The 18,288-nt window shown below is 40.6% G+C and overlaps 1 protein-coding gene across 4 annotated transcripts in view; it reads left to right on the top strand.

The window, feature by feature from the left end:
- MCF2 (MCF.2 cell line derived transforming sequence) overlaps positions 1–18,288 on the top strand; it is a 251,763-nt gene that overhangs the window by 193,058 nt on the left and 40,417 nt on the right. For all 4 annotated transcript variants that reach the window (XM_073543572.1, XM_073543571.1, XM_073543574.1 and 1 more), the window contains 5 exons: positions 3,968–4,056; positions 8,796–8,884; positions 9,550–9,616; positions 11,157–11,272; positions 15,247–15,316. In XM_073543572.1, coding sequence (XP_073399673.1) covers positions 3,968–4,056; positions 8,796–8,884; positions 9,550–9,616; positions 11,157–11,272; positions 15,247–15,316 — 431 coding nt within the window. The remainder of the gene's footprint in view (positions 1–3,967; positions 4,057–8,795; positions 8,885–9,549; positions 9,617–11,156; positions 11,273–15,246; positions 15,317–18,288) is intronic.

Here is an 18,288-nt window from a genome sequence, read left to right as displayed (position 1 = left end):
CAGTGTCAACACCTGGGCAGGCAGAAGACTCCACCTGCCTTGAAGAGAATCGAGGATGAAACCCAAAGTTACAAAAAAAGGTGACATCAAAGTGGCAGAACTAGCTCTATTATTTAAAGCAAATTCAGCCAAGGGCAAAAATGAGACACAATCATCATGATCAGCAGAGATAAAACATCTCAAATAAGACTCCAAAGTCTGGTTTGCTCTCTCCGTCTGCCCATTGGTCTGAGGGTGAAACGCATAGGAGAAGGACAACTGAATTCCCAGCTTGGAACAAAAAGTCCTCCAAAATCTAGAAACAAACTGAACTCCTCTGTCAGATACAATGTTCTCAGGAATTCCATGCAAGTGAACCACCTGTTGCAAAAACAAGGGCACCAACTCTGAGGAAGATGGCAACTTAGGGAGTGGTACAAGATGGACCATCTTAGAGAATCTATCACAAATCACCCAGAAAACAGTCATTCTCTGAGAGACAGGCATATCAGAAATAAAATCCATTGAAATATGGGTCCATGGCCTCCTGGGCACCGGCAAAGGCATCAACAACCCACTAGAGCGAGAACAAGGTTTAGACCGGGAGCAAGTCCCACAGGACTGCACAAAATTCCTGATATCACAAGATAAGGCAGGCCACCAAAAAGACAGACTCACCAAATCTCTAGTACCAAAAATACCTGGATGACCAGCCAATGCGGAGCAATGAACTTCAGACATTACTCTCTTCCTCCACTGGTCAGGAACATACAATTTTCCAATGGGACAACGCTCAGGTTTGTCCTCCTGAAACTCTTCCAGAGTACGTCTCAAATCGGGCGAGATGGCAGAAAGAACTACCCCCTCACCTAAGATGGTAGCAGGCTTGGTCACAATAGGAGAATCAGCAAAGAAACTCCTAGAGAGGGCGTCTGCCTTGACATTCTTAGTGCCCGGAAGAAAAGAGACCACAAAATCAAGACGTGTGAAAAACATGGCCCACCTAGCCTGTCTAGGATTGAAGCGTTTGGCGGACTCAAGGTAAATCAAATTCTTGTGGTCAGTGAGGACCACGACTTGATGTCTAGCTCCCTCAAACCAATGTCTCCACTCCTCAAATGCCCATTTCATGGCTAACAGTTCCCGATTCCCCACATCATAGTTGCGTTCGGATGGGGAGAACTTTTAGGAAAAGAAAGCACAGGGATTCATTTTAGATGTTACCGGATCTTTTTGGGACAAAACAGCTCCTGCACCAATCTCAGAAGCGTTCACCTCCACCTGAAACGGGAGTGAGACATCAGGTTGCCGCAAAACCGGAGCAGAAGTGAACCTCTGCTTCAGCTCCTGAAAGGAAGAAACAGCCTCTGGAGACCAATTCAGCACATCAGCACCCTTCTTAGTCAAATCAGTCAATGGTTTGGCAATACCAGAAAAATTAGCTATAAATTTACGATAAAAATTAGCAAAACCCAAAAACTTCTGGAGGGCCTTCAACGAAGTGGGCTGAACCCAATCATAAATGGCCTGTACCTTGGGCGGGTCCATTTCAATAGTTGACGGAGACAAAATAAATCCCAAAAATGAAATCCTCTGTACACCAAAAAGGCATTTCGATCCCTTAACATACAGGGAATTCTCCCTCAAAATCCGGAACACAGTCCGAACATGTTCCACATGAGAGTCCCAATCCCTGGAAAAGATCAAAATATCATCCAGATAGATGATCAAAAATGTATCCACAAAGTCCCAGAAAATATCGTTCATGAAGCACTGGAAGACAGAAGGGGCATTAGTGAGCCCAAAAGGCATCACCAGGTACTCAAAATGTCCCTCCGGAGTATTAAACGCCGTCTTCCATTCATCCCCATGCTTAATGCGAATAAGATTATACGCCCCCCTGAGGTCAAGCTTGGTAAACCAGCAACCACCTTTAACTCTGGAGAATAGATCAGAAATCAGGGGTAACAGATTCTGATATTTAACAGTAATTTTGTTGAGGGAACGATAGTCAATACAAGGCCTAAATGAACCATCTTTCTTGGCCGCAAAAAAAAAAACAGCACCCAAGGGTGAAGAGGATGGTCTAATATGACCCTTCTCCAACGACTCCTTAATATAAGATCGCATAGCCTCGTGTTCGGGTACAGATAAATTGAAAAGTCGACCCTAGGGAAATTTACACCCAGGGCTCAACTCAATTGCACAGTCTTAACTCCTATGAGGAGGCAAAGACGCAGACTTATTCTCACTAAATACATCATAAAAATCAGCGAAATAGTCAGGAACATCATGCGACTGGGGAGAGGTGGAGAAAACAGGAGCGTCACTAAGAGCACACCGACAACCCCAACTCACCACAGACACAGATTTCCAATCCAAAACTGGATTATGGATTTGCAACCAGGGAAATCCCAGAACAATGGTATCATGCAAATTATGCAACACCAAAAATCTGCAATTTTCTTGATGGTCTTGGGCGACCCGCATTACCATCTGGGTCCAAAACTGAGGTTTATTCTTCGCCAAAGGAGTAGCATCAATACCCCTCAAGGGGATAGGCGTCCGTAAAGGTGTCATAGGAAACCCACAACGTTTAGCAAAATCCAAGTCCATCAGGTTCAGAGCCGCTCCTGAATCCACAAAAGCCTTAGCGGAAAATGTGGACAGGGAGCAGATCAGAGTAATTGCCAGAAGAAACTTATGTATATAGAGTATATATGAGTAGATGAGTATATAGCATATAGCCTATAGAATGCAAGTGAGATCTATATGAAATATATATTTCTATCACAGACACACCATGTAATTGTAGCTGCAGAGCTGAACAAAACTTTTTTTTTAAATTTCACCTCTCAGTTGCGGAGATATTAACAATCAAATATTTGACCTCTAATGAGTTAACTTTAGTTAAGTGCAAGTGGGTGTAATTAGATATTTTCACTGGGTGCGTGTAATTCTGCTTCCTTTCTGTTGCTGATGCTGACCAATAATGAGCACGCAGCAAGGTAAAAGTGCAGAAGGACAGGTGATAATGTCATCAGGGTCACATGACCTGAGTATACAGGTTCAGCAAGTCAGAATGTGCAGCCCAAATAAGCACTGAAGATATATTACAAACACAGATGTGTGGTGCTATTAATTCCAGTTAATATTTCCATTACTTCTGAGTTGTGTAATATATTTCAAGTGCTTATTTAGGCTACACTCTCTGGCTGGTAGAACCTCTGGACTCAGGTCATGTGACACTGATGACATCATCACAAGCCTTTCTGCACTTCTACATTGCTTTCTGCTCATGATTGGTCAGCATCATAAAGGAGGCAGAAGTACACACCCCCAGTGAAAGCTATCTGATAACACCCACATGGACTTAACTCATTAGGTGGCAAGTACTTGATTGCTAATATCTTTGCAAAGGAGAGTTGAAATAAGAAAAAAAACAAAAATGTTTTATTCCACTCTGCAGAAATTATTACATCATGTGTCCAGTTCAACATGAAAAAATTTGGTGACCGGTCATCTTTAATAGTTGATAGGGAGAGGGAGGAACATACAGTCTTACAAAGTTGCTATATTGTGCAGATTCAGGCTGGCGTATATCTAATTTACTGATTCAGGAACAGCAAGCACAACTAGACAGTAACACATATCACTCAAGCATGATTTTTAGTAATACCGGAATAAATAATGCAGATCTTAACAAATTCCACCCAATGACTGCTCCAAAATGTTTATATTTTGAATCATGAATGCTGAAATGCCATTACTTAGTTTAATTTGCTCATATTCATTGGGAAAAGTAATTGAAACCTTTATATAATTTTACATCACATAACATGTATGTAAAGATGAATAAACATAAACTGTACTTTTTTGCTCGTTCCCATATTTTGATTCTGCATTCTTATATTGGGTAGGCTGTATTTTTTTGCTGCTTCTAATCACCAGACAATTGTAATAAAGTTTACTTTATTTTGAAATAAAGGTATGGATTTCAATTCAAGTCTGAAGTTTTCATTTGACATAACATTGCCTGGAAAAAGGACCACAAGAAAAATGCAAACTTCTCGCAAGGTAACAAAATTCACACATCAAGAATCTATTTAAAACAAAGAAATCCTGGAGAAAAACTTCAAATAGTTTTGCAAAGTGCCCAAACTTTTTCCTAGTCCTGTGGAATACAATGTTGTAGTTAATCTTGATCTACTGGTTTATCAGAGCACAGACAAGGGTGGAGGGGAGGCGTAGCATGGTCATGTATAAAGACATCATGGCTGTGGTTCAAGTGTAGTCAGTCACTACAAGCACCTGTGAGAAGGCTGTAGGCTTGTTTGGCTAACAGCTATGTTTCCCGATTTCCCCACACACTGCAGAGGGTTCATATGTTCTCTATGGGGACAGTGGAGCAAGCTCCTGCCAGATATCTCTAGCAGTAGATCTACCTGGAGAACAAAATGATTGGGCATTTTGGGGCCATACACCTAATATAGTTGGTCAATCCAACCAAAACTGGCAAGTTCCACCCTCATTAATCTGATATGCATTTGGGTCTTATAGGGGTGTACTCAAGTTTGAAAATTATCTCCTATTCAAAGGATAGGGGATAAGTTTCTTATTGCTGAGGTCTGACCAAAGTGGCCCCAAACAATCCCGAGAACCGGACTCTGAAAAGTCCTGGCTGCACGGAGCAGAGATCGATCATGTGCATCGCCTCTCTATTCATTCTGATCGGAGCGCTGAAAATCAGCCGAGCGCTGCTCTTGGCAATCTCCGGCACTCCCATTAAGAATGAATGGAGCGGTAATGGTTAACCGCCGACACATTCAGCATTCAACCAGAGCTCTTCAAAGTCCTAGGATCGGTGGAGGCCATGGCAGTCAGAGGCACATCAATTAGAAAGATATCCTCTGTTCTGAGGATAGAGGATAACTTGAGAAGTCTCCCTTAAATGCAGGTGATACCTCTATTATGAGCCCATGTCTGTTACATGGGCTAAAAATCTGCAGCAAAGTCCTCTGCTCAGCACATATGTATGTTTCCGATTCCCTGCTATTTCATCTTAACTAGGGCTCCATAAAATGTAAATTAATATAAAGAAAGTTTTGCCTCTTCTGCTCTAAACCGTACAAACTTTGTACCTATCAAACACATTTAATAGATCATTCATGAAATTATTTATTATTCAATTATTTTGTTTTTTTAAAACATTTCTTGTGTAATATTTTCCCCAAATATTAATAACACTTCAGCAGTTGTCAGGTTTTGCTGCGTTTTTGGTGCGGAAACCTTAAGGAAGTTGTCATCATGATTTTTTGGGAGGCACTAAACTTTATCAGCATGCACAAATGACAGCAAAAAAGCAGCAAAACCGACTTTTTTGTAGCAGCTTCATGCAGGTTTTGCTTGCAGAATAAAAAAAATGTGGCAAAACCGCAACATTTGAACATAGTCCGATAAACCTCCTGCAGATTAATATCCCCAGCTACACAAACATTGTAAAACTTGTTTTAGTTTTCTAGAATTGAGACTGTGTATGAAAGTTTCTGAGAGTCCAATCACAATTGGAATAACACATCACAGTCCAGTCCCTGTTTAGTGCAGATATTTCCAACAGGATCTTATAAAAAGATATTAAACTCCAGAGAATGTTCTAGCTACAAGGAATTAAAGAGGTTGTCCACTATTTTTTTCATTGAGCAGCTCCACAGTCGAGCAGTTCCGGCCACCGCCGCCGTCATCGAGTACAGCTGATAAGCCGAACAAACATTTATGACCTATCCTACGGATAGATCAGCAATGCAAAAGTAGTGGACAACCTCTTTAATAATAATAATAATAATAATACTAATAAATAATTTAATTGTCAACAACTGAATGTTTGTAGATTTTTAAGAGGTAAGTATAAAATCTTCACACAGATACCAAATATACATAGTTAAAAACAAGGATTTTGTACAGAAGCTGCTAGTCTATGACAAGCAGTTTTCACCCACAGTAGATATAATTATGTAACTTTCCATATTATCTGGATTACATAAGGGAGATTGATGACGTGGGGGAATAGAACTCTCAGGAAAACATACACTCCAGTGCTATTACCAGGAAATCATTTTTTTTCTAAAGAAATACAGTGGGGCAAAAAAGTATTTAGTCAGTCAGCAATAGTGCAAGTTCCACCACTTAAAAAGATGAGAGGCGTCTGTAATTTACATCATAGGTAGACCTCAACTATGGGAGACAAACTGAGAAAAAAAAATCCAGAAAATCACATTGTCTGTTTTTTTTTTCATTTTATTTGCATATTATGGTGGAAAATAAGTATTTGGTCAGAAACAAGCAATCAAGATTTCTGGCTCTCACAGACCTGTAACTTCTTCTTTAAGAGTCTCCTCTTTCCTCCACTCATTACCTGTAGTAATGGCACCTGTTTAAACTTGTTATCAGTATAAAAAGACACCTGTGCACACCCTCAAACAGTCTGACTCCAAACTCCACTATGGTGAAGACCAAAGAGCTGTCAAAGGACACCAGAAACAAAATTGTAGCCCTGCACCAGGCTGGGAAGACTGAATCTGCAATAGCCAACCAGCTTGGAGTGAAGAAATCAACTGTGGGAGCAATAATTAGAAAATGGAAGACATACAAGACCACTGATAATCTCCCTCGATCTGGTGCTCCACGCAAAATCCCACCCCGTGGGGTCAGAATGATCACAAGAACGGTGAGCAAAAATCCCAGAACCACGCGGGGGGGACCTAGTGAATGAACTGCAGAGAGCTGGGTCCAATGTAACAAGGCCTACCATAAGTAACACACTACGCCACCATGGACTCAGATCCTGCAGTGCCAGACGTGTCCCACTGCTTAAGCCTGTACATGTCCGGGCCTGTCTGAAGTTTGCTAGAGAGCATTTGGATGATCCAGAGGAGTTTTGGGAGAATGTCCTATGGTCTGATGAAACCAAACTGGAACTGTTTGGTAGAAACACAACTTGTCGTGTTTGGAGGAAAAAGAATACTGAGTTGCATCCATCAAACACCATACCTACTGTAAAGCATGGTGGTGGAAACACCATGCTTTGGGGCTGTTTCTCTGCAAAGGGGCCAGGACGACTGATCCGGGTACATGAAAGAATGAATGGGGCCATGTATCGTGAGATTTTGAGGGCAAACCTCCTTCCATCAGCAAGGGCATTGAAGATGAAACGTGGCTGGGTCTTTCAACATGACAATGATCCAAAGCACACCGCCAGGGCAACGAAGGAGTGGCTTCGTAAGAAGCATTTCAAGGTCCTGGAGTGGCCTAGCCAGTCTCCAGAACTCAACCCTATAGAAAACCTTTGGAGGGAGTTGAAAGTCCGTGTTACCAAGCGAAAAGCCAAAAACATCACTGCTCTAGAGGAGATCTGCATGGAGGAATGGGCCAATATACCAACAACAGTGTGTGGCAACCTTGTGAAGACTTACAGAAAACGTTTGACCTCTGTCATTGCCAACAAAGGATATATCACAAAGTATTGAGATGAAATTTTGTTTCTGACCAAATACTTATTTTCCACCATAATATGCAAATAAAATGAAAAAAAAACAGACAATGTGATTTTCTGGATTTTTTTTTCTCCGTTTGTCTCCCATAGTTGAGGTCTACCTATGATGTAAATTACAGACGCCTCGCATCTTTTTAAGTGGTGGAACTTGCACTATTGCTGACTGACTAAATACTTTTTTGCCCCACTGTATATGTTCCATGTACATTGCGTATCAGGATGGTAGCAGCCAAGTTGCATGGTTGAGAAGTTAGGGAAGTGGTTAAGTGACCAAAAACCCTCAGAGGATTGGTTGATTATGACTTCAAACTACTTTTTTAGGGTGTGTTAACACTTGATTTTCCAACATTAAACAATCACCAATTGTTTGTTATTTACCAATCAGCGGTCGTTTAATGGCCTGTTGCTAAAGGTAGACTGCGCCACTGATCCACACTGAATGATCTTTAATAGTTTGTTAAGCTCTCATAGGCCGCCATTGTTTTTGGCAGCACAAGTCTTGTGTACACAGTCTTGTGTATGATGCGATGCTAAGAACGATGATGTTTTGTGCAGCACAAAAAGATAATTCCACCCAATAGACTAGCACTTCGCTCATTCTTCGGGTGATTGGCAACTTGATTAGATTGCAAGATTATCGTGAAATCAAAGGAATCTTCCAGTCTAAGTGGACCTTGAGGTCACTGTTCACGTTTTACTAATTGTTCCATCCTACCCAAAACTCTAAATTGAGAGCTTGAGAAAAAAATAGTTGTTGACTTCATTCACCTACTATCCATGCACTCCTGTTTGTTCCCAGTGTGAATACAACCTTTTCTCTACTGGATGACATTGTACGTTATCTTCTTCAGTAATGATTTTGTTGGCTAGTGATGTGTTGAACTTCCAACCATGGTGGTTGGTAACATACTTCATGGTATACGCATTGCCAGTCCTTGACAGCTCATTTGATAGATCTTTATTTTTCATGATCTTTTACAACCTTATGGCAAAACAGTGTCTCATTTTTTTATGATCCAATGGGAAAACAATCTTATACAGAGTCTGTCAGCTACTTTAACCATGCTATTTAGGAGGCAAAATTTATTTTGTAAGAGTTTCTGTAATATGTCACATATTCTAGAACATATCAAAATAGAGCCAAAATTAAGTTATTGTCAAATGTGGATTGTAACTGTATTTTTTGTATGGTTTTGGATACATTGATATAGTAAATGTGAACAATGTTCTATTTTTCGTATCATTTTTTTTAACTCTGTCATTTCAGATCGAAGTGATGCATGACTATCAAGAGAAAAGAAACTCGTTGCAATTCTTTATATCAGAAAGCGAGGATAGTTTGGATATACTAAAAGGGTAATTGCTGCATCCTTTTTCTACAAAGAATTTAACAATCTAACAATCAACCAACTTCAACCCAGTTATACTAAAAAATTTGGATCAGTATTGAGCAAAAGTGAAGACTGAGTGGAAGAACACGAGTGAGGATGAAAAAGGAATTTGCTCATAGTTTGGTCAACATTGACCAAGATGAAGTATTCATTGCTAAAGTGAGAAAATGAAGTTAGGCACACTTCTGCCATATTTTGTTAATTTCTAATTAAGAATTATTTGTAAGGATGTAATATTCAGTCATTATCTACTTTACTTCTGAAGAATTTTAAGAAGTAAAGATCTAGGATGACTTATACAGCTTGTCCCTAATTTACTGTATATTTATGGCAAGGTCACCTCTGCAAAATCAAGCATGAAAGAATTTAGATTTTTGCAATTTCCTTATTCTTCCAAATTTTAAGTACAAACAATGAAAGTATATTACGGATATTTATCTAAAATAAGGGGAAAAAAAAGAAAAAGTCAGACCATATCTATTGTACTGGAATAGAATATGTACTTTATGAAATGTATCAAAGAAACTTTTACTTTCCCACCTTTGTTCTACACTTCTTTGTACTGGAAATGTGTTATTTCCAGATTGTATACAAAATTAATAGATGCTAACTGATTTTGCTTTGTTTCAGACACGTCATCCATGAGCTAGTAGAAACTGAGAGGATTTATGTGGAAGAGCTTTACACTATTTTATTGGTATGTAACTATTGACTTTCTGGTGCTGTTTTAGGGGCCATGTGGTTGCCTTGGATTGGTATGAGGTGGAATTGTACTGTTAAATTGCACTGTAAGTGGTAATTTTATGAGGCCAAAGTGGCTCATACAGTTATGTGTCACTGTGATATTTGTAAAATGAACATTTAAAAAAATGCAGTAGTGCAGATTGGGAGATGCATAGTCTCCCCGTTATTTCCTATTTATTATAGTTCAGATTGTTGCACTAGCTTTGAAGACCACATTGGGATAAAGCAGAACTTTTAGTTTGGTTAACATCCAGTACCATCTAGAAGGTCTTGGAAAATGGCACCTTGATGAATTGCATTGTCATTTTGGATCTGTTGTCAATCCAGGCACCCAATGGTTGCCTAGGAGTACTCTTAACTATAAATAAGTGGATTGATCCACAAAGGATTGGTTTGAGTCAAATTTCCTTGAATCTGTAGGTCCACGCAAATTTGATCACTGCAGGATCATAAAAAGATAATGCTTGGCACCATTTCACACACTGCTGAATATTTAGTGAGTGGGCTAATGACATCAGGCATAGCCAAGCAGCTTCCTCATCATGCCCTGCAGCTATATCACATCACATGGTCTAGCAGAGCCAATCAAGGTGGAATATTTCTACAAGATTAAAATATGGAGGCAGCGTCTTTTTAGGCTTTTCCAGAGTAGAGGAAGGAGGTCAGCGCATACAGTTCATGCTACATAGAGATAGATTATGGTGTGCCACTTCAGTGCTGAAACAGATTCAAAATGGGAGCGGTACTCTGTCTGTGAATGATAATCCAAAGATTCAAGTGATGTAGGGAAGTGCTGTACCTGCATAGTCACTTAGAGTGATTGTGAATTAATTGATCTGGATACACTGCAGTAACAAGCACGTTAATAAGAGCCTTTTTTTATTCTTCACACACTGCAAACAAGGAGAACAATATTAAACCTTTTAGTTCTCATTTTGCTACTAAACCAAAATCCTGGAACCAAGTCTTTTTTTCAGCAAAATCAAAAATCTCTATAATCCAGACATTTAAAGAACACTATCTACCTCATAAAGTGTGTGTTATCACACACTTCTCTGATGTAAAAGTTCAATATTAAACCATACACACCACAAAAATACCGCCGTTGATACAAGTTACCATCCATTTTCCCTTAACCAGATAAAGCTGAAGGCACTTAGACATTAATAAAGTTGTGTTTTCATTAAATAGCTCAAAATGGGTTCAATTCACAGTCAGGAGTGTTATACACATATTTTCTGGTCAATTACATGCTTTTCAGTATTGAGATTTGTTGCAGATTTAATTGCTGTAAATCAATAAATCATATTTTTTTGTACAAAATTAGGCAATGCTGGTAAATTCCAGTTTCAAATGATCAACCCAGCTCTACTCTTAACCTTTTCCATCCAGGGTTTCTTAACATTGACAAGGAGGAACTAAGTAGTAGATTGTAGAAATGTATTTTTTTTTTTTGCTATATTAAATATAAAATATTCTGTTTCTTCCTCAAGGGATATAGATCTGCGATGGAAAACCCAGAAATGTTCCATTTTTTGCCATTAACTTTGATAAACACAAAGAATATTCTATTTGGAAATATGCCAGAGATATATGATTTCCATAACAAGTAAGGTTGTTTGGATCATTATATATTTAACAATATTCTTCATGACTGCATATTTTGATCTTGCCTTTGTTTTCTTGGTTAGACTTTAAAAAAATAATCTTTCCATATTTATCACATCTGGTTCATACTTTAACAGAAAGTATTTTAATAATGAATTGCTTATCAGGAGGACTAATTATCAGGTTGGGTATTAGACATCATTGTGGCATCTGCTTGCTTTTGTGTATCTTGTACAACATAGACGGCGACAACCCTGGCACACCCTGCAAACACGTTTCCTGCAGCGGTGCTCCAGGTGCGCCGAACGTCTGTGAAGAAAATCCAATCTACATTTCATCCATTATAAGTTTATGCTTCGAACATACAACACTGCCCTTCACCTCTCCATACAAACCTATTTCAACACCCTCATCACCTCACTGTCCAATAACCCGAAACGTCTCTTTGACACTTTTTATTCTCTACTCAACCCAAGAGTACAGGCCCCAACCACGGAGCTCCGAGCTGACGATCTGACCAATTACTTCAAATAAAAAATTGACCAGATCCGACAGGAAATTATCTCCCAATCACCTCATACCATGCACTGTCCTCCCTCCCCCACTGCATCTAGCTCACTCTCTGATTTTGAACCAGTCACAGAAGAAGAAGTAAGCAGGCTCCTTGCATCTTCTCGCCCAACCACTTGCATCAGTGACCCATTTCCGTCACATCTCCTCCAGTCCCTTTCCCCTGCTGTCACCACTCACCTAACTAAAATATTTAACCTCTCTCTCTCTTCTGGCATCTTTCCCTCCTCATTTAAGCATGCCATCATACATCCACTACTTAAAAAACCATCCCTCGACCAAAACTGTGACCTGTCTCTAATCTTCCCTTCATCTCTAAACTCCTGGAACGCCTGGTCCACTCCCGTCTTATCTGCTATCTCTCTGATAACGCTCTTCTCGACCCTCTCCAATCCGACTTCCGCTCCTTACACTCTACTGAAACTGCCCTCACTAAAGTCTCTAATGATCTACTAACAGCGAAATCTAATGGTCATTACTACATGCTAATTCTCTTGGATCTCTCTGCAGCATTCGACACTGTGGATCATCAGCTCCTCCTCACTATGCTCCGTTCCATTGGCCTCAAGGACACCGTTCTCTCCTGGTTCTTCTCCTATCTCTCTGACCGCTCCTTTACTGTATCTTTTGCCGGTTCCTCCTCCTCTCACCTTCCCCTTACTGTTGGGGTTCCTCAAGGATCAGTCCTAGGCCCCCTCCTCTTCTCCTTGTACACTGCCCCTATTGGTCAAACAATCAGTAGATTTGGTTTCCAGTACCATCTCTATGCTGATGACACCCAATTATATGCTTCTTCTCCTGACATCACGCCAGCCTTTCTAGAAAACACTGGCGATTGTCTAAACGCTGTGTCTAACATCATGTCCTCACTATATCTGAAACTGAACCTGTCAAAGACTGAACTCCTTGTGTTTCCTCCCTCTACTAATGTACCTATACCCGACATTGCCATTTCTGTGTGTGGCTCCACTATTACTCCCCAGCAACATGCCCGCTGTCTTGGGGTCATACTTGATTTCGAGTTTTTCTTTGCCCCCCACATTCGATCACTGGCTCGCTCTTGTCATCTGCACCTCAAAAACATTTCTAGAATTCGACCTTTTCTTACTTTTGAGTCTGCAAAAACTTACTGATTCTCTTATTCATTCTCGTCTCGACTATTGTAACTCTCTTCTAATCGGTCTCCCTCTTACCAAACTCTCCCCTCTCCAATCTGTCTTGAATGCTGCAGCCAGGATCATATTCCTCACCAATCATTACACTGGCTACCCATCCACTCCAGAATTCAGTATAAACTTATTACCCTCACCCACAAAGCCCTCCATGGCTCAGCACCACCCTACATCTCCTCCCTTGTTTCAGTATACCACCCTACCTGCGCCCTCCGTTCTGCTGATGACCTGAGGTTAGCATCCTCAATAATCAGGAACTCCCACTCCCGTCTCCAAGACTTTACACATGCTGCGCCAATTCTTTGGAATGCACTTCCCAGGTCAATACGATTAGTCCCCAATCCCCACAATTTTAAGCGTGCCCTGAAAACGCATTTATTCAGACTGGCCTATCACCTCAACATATTAACCTAATCTATCCCTGTGTGGCACAGCCAAAAGTTTTACCATAACCAGGTTCCCCGCATCATGTTCCCACATGCTTTTTGCATCCATTAGCCCTCTGTGTCTGTACTGATACACACTTAACATTATGACTGGTCCATACAATCAGGGCAACTGTTACCACCCACCTTTCGTGTGTCTCCCTTTTTTTTCCTCATAGATTGTAAGCTTGCGAATAGGGCCCTCATTCCTCTTGGTATTTGTTATAATCTATGTGATTATTGTTATGCTGTAATGTCTATTGTCTGTACAAATCCCCTCCGAAATGTAAAGTGCTGTGGAATATGTCGGCGCGATAGAAATAAAATGTATTATTATTATTATCTTGGGCATGGGGTGCTCAAACACTGTTGCTTACCAATGTGATGAATCGTTTGATAGCTATATTTGGCATGATTATAAGTTTATTAACATCTGACAGTGTATTTGATATATGTGGAGTTATCATGAGATGCTTGTTAATACTTTATCAAAAGTTTAGCATCTCACTGTTTTCTGGGTATCTATTGGATGTACAGCACTTAAAACCTTCAACCTGTCAGTTATTTTGTCCTTGGCATATCTGGGACTCATTTGAGCCCATTTATTTGCATTTCCTTATGGTGTATGTATGATTCCACTGTGTACCTGTTTACACTGTCTCTTTTTCACTATTAGCTCCTTCCTATTTATTTTATTTTTGGTATCTTTTGACATATCATTGAAATAGTGCATGTCACCAGAAGGAGTACATTTTCAGTAGAAAAAGGTTCATTCATTACGTTCCTGATTTGTGTTAACAGCAAGAGTCTGAATACATGTCAATCTGGCTTTCTGTTTCTCTTTGTGCATCTTGTCAGGGTATCAATAGGAGCATAGGGACAGCCGTCGGACGAGCGGGGGCGCCACTTCTCGTCATCTTAGGGTGCTAACCTCCGCAAATAGGTAGGCTGTCAGACAGGTTAACAGCAAGGGACAGTGCATTTATATCAACACATTGTTGGTTTTTGTATGAAAGTGTATATAGCACAATCATAGGAATCACTTTTTAGTATCTTGCCAATACTTTTCAAGGTCATTATACCTTGATTTGAATGCTTTTTTTTTGAGTAGTTATGTAATTTTTGTGAGGAGTTGGCCTAATAGGATTTTTTCGACAGTCCATTATTTTTTAACTATTAGGATTTTTGAGGCTCTGTGTCTATTTACTGGTCATCCCAGTGCCAAATAGTGAAGGTGGATAATCAGATTCCCTACCATTTGTGTGTCTACTCCTCTAGCAATTTAATTCCCATTTATGCACTATAGCACCTTCATTTTTTTTGGTGAGTGATTTTATACTTACCCAATAAAAGTTATGTTTTAAGGTTTCTTTTTCAGTTAGCCCATTGTTTCTGGCATGCTTTTTCCCTACCTCCTTGAACAGAATCAGACCAGTTGCTCGGTGAGTCATATGGAAGACTTGGCTTATAGGATGGCGTGGCTTTAGGAGCTGTCCAAATATAGGACATATAAAATAATTATAGTAAAAAAGTTAATGATATTCAGGGATCAGGAATGTAACATTTTGGGAAAAGTATTGATTGCCTGGGAAAAAGCAGCAACATTTTTATGTGATGTCCAACAAGTAAAATATAACAGCAATTTGTTCTGCTAACCAATCCTTTGTTCTGAGGAATGACTTATGTAAACCAAGCTGGATTGCCAAATACAAGAAAGCAGCCATGATGCAACAGACAACAAGCTTAGAATTGGATAGCTCATTAAAATCTCCTCATTTAATATCCATTTTTTGTTTGATTTTAAACAGAGTTTTTCTTCTCAACCTTGAGAGCTGCATCGGAGCGCCGGAAAGAGTTGGTTATTGTTTTTTAGAAAGGGTAAGTAAAGAATTTATTAAGGAAATAATATAAGTGCATCAAGATTTATTCATTTACTTTCAGCCCTCATAGCAAATAAACTAGAATGACTATATATACAGTGTGTCCGTAAAGTCATGGTGCACTTTTGACCAGTCACTGGAAAGCAACAAAAGACAATAGCAATGTGAAATCTGCTCCAAAGAAAAGAAAAACTCTCCCAGTCTCATACCTATTCAGTGCAGTTTGATGGGGGCTCCATTTGTTGCCCTAAACACATAAAAATGATAGTGAAGTTCTTGCCACACACGGGTAAGGATGTCTGGTGTAACAGAGTGAATAACGTCTGTGATTCTCTGTTTTAAGTGATTAATGTCGTTGATAAGTTCAATATACACATGTTGCTTCTCATAACCCAAAAAGTAAAAGTCTAGGGGTGTCAGATGATCCAGGGATTGTGGTTGTTCTGCCTTCTTCCATGTGTGACGCTGTGTGGATTCCAGCATACGGCTAAACCCTTCATCCACTCCCAGTAAAAAGACTGTATGGGTGCTTAAGTCTATATTTATTAGGATGACCTGAACAACAATGGTAGATGATAATGGATGATATAGCAGATGATATTGGTGAACACAATTGTGGATGAGATCAGGTAAAAACTATAAAGAAACAGACTGTACAATACATCAGTACTGGAAGATAATAACACAGCAATAATACAGGATGTTATTACATAGGTAAAGGCAATGATACAGGGTGCTCTTACAACAGTAGCAGGCATTATTACAGAGTGCTGCAACATCAGCAGCAGGCATCACCACAGAGGCTGAGCAATACAACACACAATACAGTGAAAAGAGATCCAAACAAACTTAGGCTGCTAGCATTGTACTAACTGAACAGGGGTGCATCTGTCTAACATGCAGTGTAAAAGCATTACAAGGAGCAGAAAATACATTGCAATATCATGGGCTGCCTCATGGCCAGCTAACACAGATACAAGCACAACATATAACTGCATTAAACCCTCACCAGAATCCGCTTGGTAGAAGCAATGATTCTGCAGGGAACTGAACACGTGTGACTCGCTCAGGGATCCGAGGGAAAATGGCTACATGCTAAAACCCGGGAAGATGAAGGGGCGGTTCTGAACAGAACAACAATTAAAGGGAAAGGAGCTACTATCTCCAAGAATTGGGAAAAGAGGACAACTATGACATCTAATGGCCATAGCTGGAACAACACTTAAGAAATGTCTTGCTGTACATGAATGGGCAGAACAGTGGTGGCCATGGCTTGACAGAACCCTTGCCTATCCACCGCTGGGGGAATGTTCTATCCAGAAACTCACAAACAATGTTGACGTAGTGTAGAGGAGCGCTGTCCTGTTGAAAGATGACACCTTCTGGAAATTGTGGCACTGTATACAATTGCAACATTTCAAGATACGTGTTTGCCGTCACAGACTGCTCCGTGAAAAAAAATGGGCTATCACCTTATCATGCAACAGGCCACACCACACATTCACTTTAGGGGTGTTACGTTCGTACACAACGTAGGCATGGAGATGTTCAGCAGCCCTTATTCGGACGTTATGGTGATGAACATGTCCACAGATATGGAAGGTCACCTCATCGCCAAATACAATCTTCTGCAAAATCTTGCATCACTGTCGATCTCATGAAGCATATCTGCAGCAAACGCGCATCACTTGGGTCTATCCGCCAGTTTGATAGCGTGCAACAGCCGCAATTTGTACCCCGTAAAACAGAAACATTTCTTTAACACCTTATGAACTGTAGTCTTGCTTAGGTGTAATTGTCAAGCACACACACGCACAGATTTTTTAGGGCTCCTTAGATAGCTATCTCATATAGCCTCTACAGACTTGTCACTGACTGATGGCCTACCAGAACGGGGTTCCACCTCCAAACTGCCGGTTTCTTTCAACTGCTTATCCCACCGAGTAATGTAATTCCTATGTGGTGGTGCTTCGTTATAAATGCACCAATATTCACGTAGCACTTTGGTCACGGATTCTGATAAACTGAAAACTGGGAGTGTTTTCCTCCTATTTGGTGCAGACTTCACATTTCTATCATCTTTTGTTGCTTTCCTGTGACTGGTCAAAAGTGCACCATGACTTTACGGACACATTATCTCAGCCTCATTCTTCCACTCTCTTTTTCTCACTCTCTTTTTTAACTTTATGTGCAAGTCGATATCCTAAAAATATACTTTTTCGCCATTTTAGATGCACACGATAGTAAGGTGAACATTGCCAGTGTCTCTTTAACCCATTTCTGACATCTGACGTAATATTCCGTCCATGTGATCTGGGCCGGGCTGACTATGGATGGATGATTACGTCATATGTTTAATGCAACACTACGACTGAAGTCGCTGTGATCACATTAAAATTCCGGCGCCATCTTACCTGTGGGTAGATGGTCCCGTCATCCTGGGGGGGTGTTGCCGCCTCGCCCGCAACCACGATCGCTGTGATTGGCTGTTCAATTCTGAACAGCCTATCGCAGCATTTCTCAGTGTTTCAGTCAAAGTGCCTGAAACACTGAGGTCCCAGTGTAGGATTGAGGACCCGATTGGCGCGATCGCCGGTCACACCGATCATGCCAATCGTATGACCGCGCTGTGCCCTGCTAGTGACCTGCCTAAGATCGGAGCTGTGAGCTCCGATCTTAGGCCGGTGCCTAGTAACAACGGTGCCACCAGGGCCAGCTCTGGTGTCATCATCGATCACACCAATGACAGGTCAGAGCAGTGGTATGACTGCTCTGTGACCTGTCTGTCACCTGTCTGTGACCGCACTGTAGGGCCTCACACTAGATGACGATTCCTGCAGAGCAGTCATACTTCAGAATTTCCTGCTGTGCAGGGCCTTGTGATGCCATAGAAGCCTGTGACACCACAATCCCGTTTTTCAAAGAACAAAGAAGAAAGGTGACAAGACAGAAGAAAGAAGAGAGATAACA

Source organism: Dendrobates tinctorius, unplaced genomic scaffold (genome assembly GCF_039654945.1).
Source record: "Dendrobates tinctorius isolate UK_male_01 unplaced genomic scaffold, ASM3965494v1 ptg000133l, whole genome shotgun sequence".
NCBI classification, from domain to species: domain Eukaryota; kingdom Metazoa; phylum Chordata; class Amphibia; order Anura; family Dendrobatidae; genus Dendrobates; species Dendrobates tinctorius.
The sequence above is the reverse complement of the archived record's forward strand: the minus strand, read 5'-3'. Positions and strand labels throughout refer to the sequence as shown.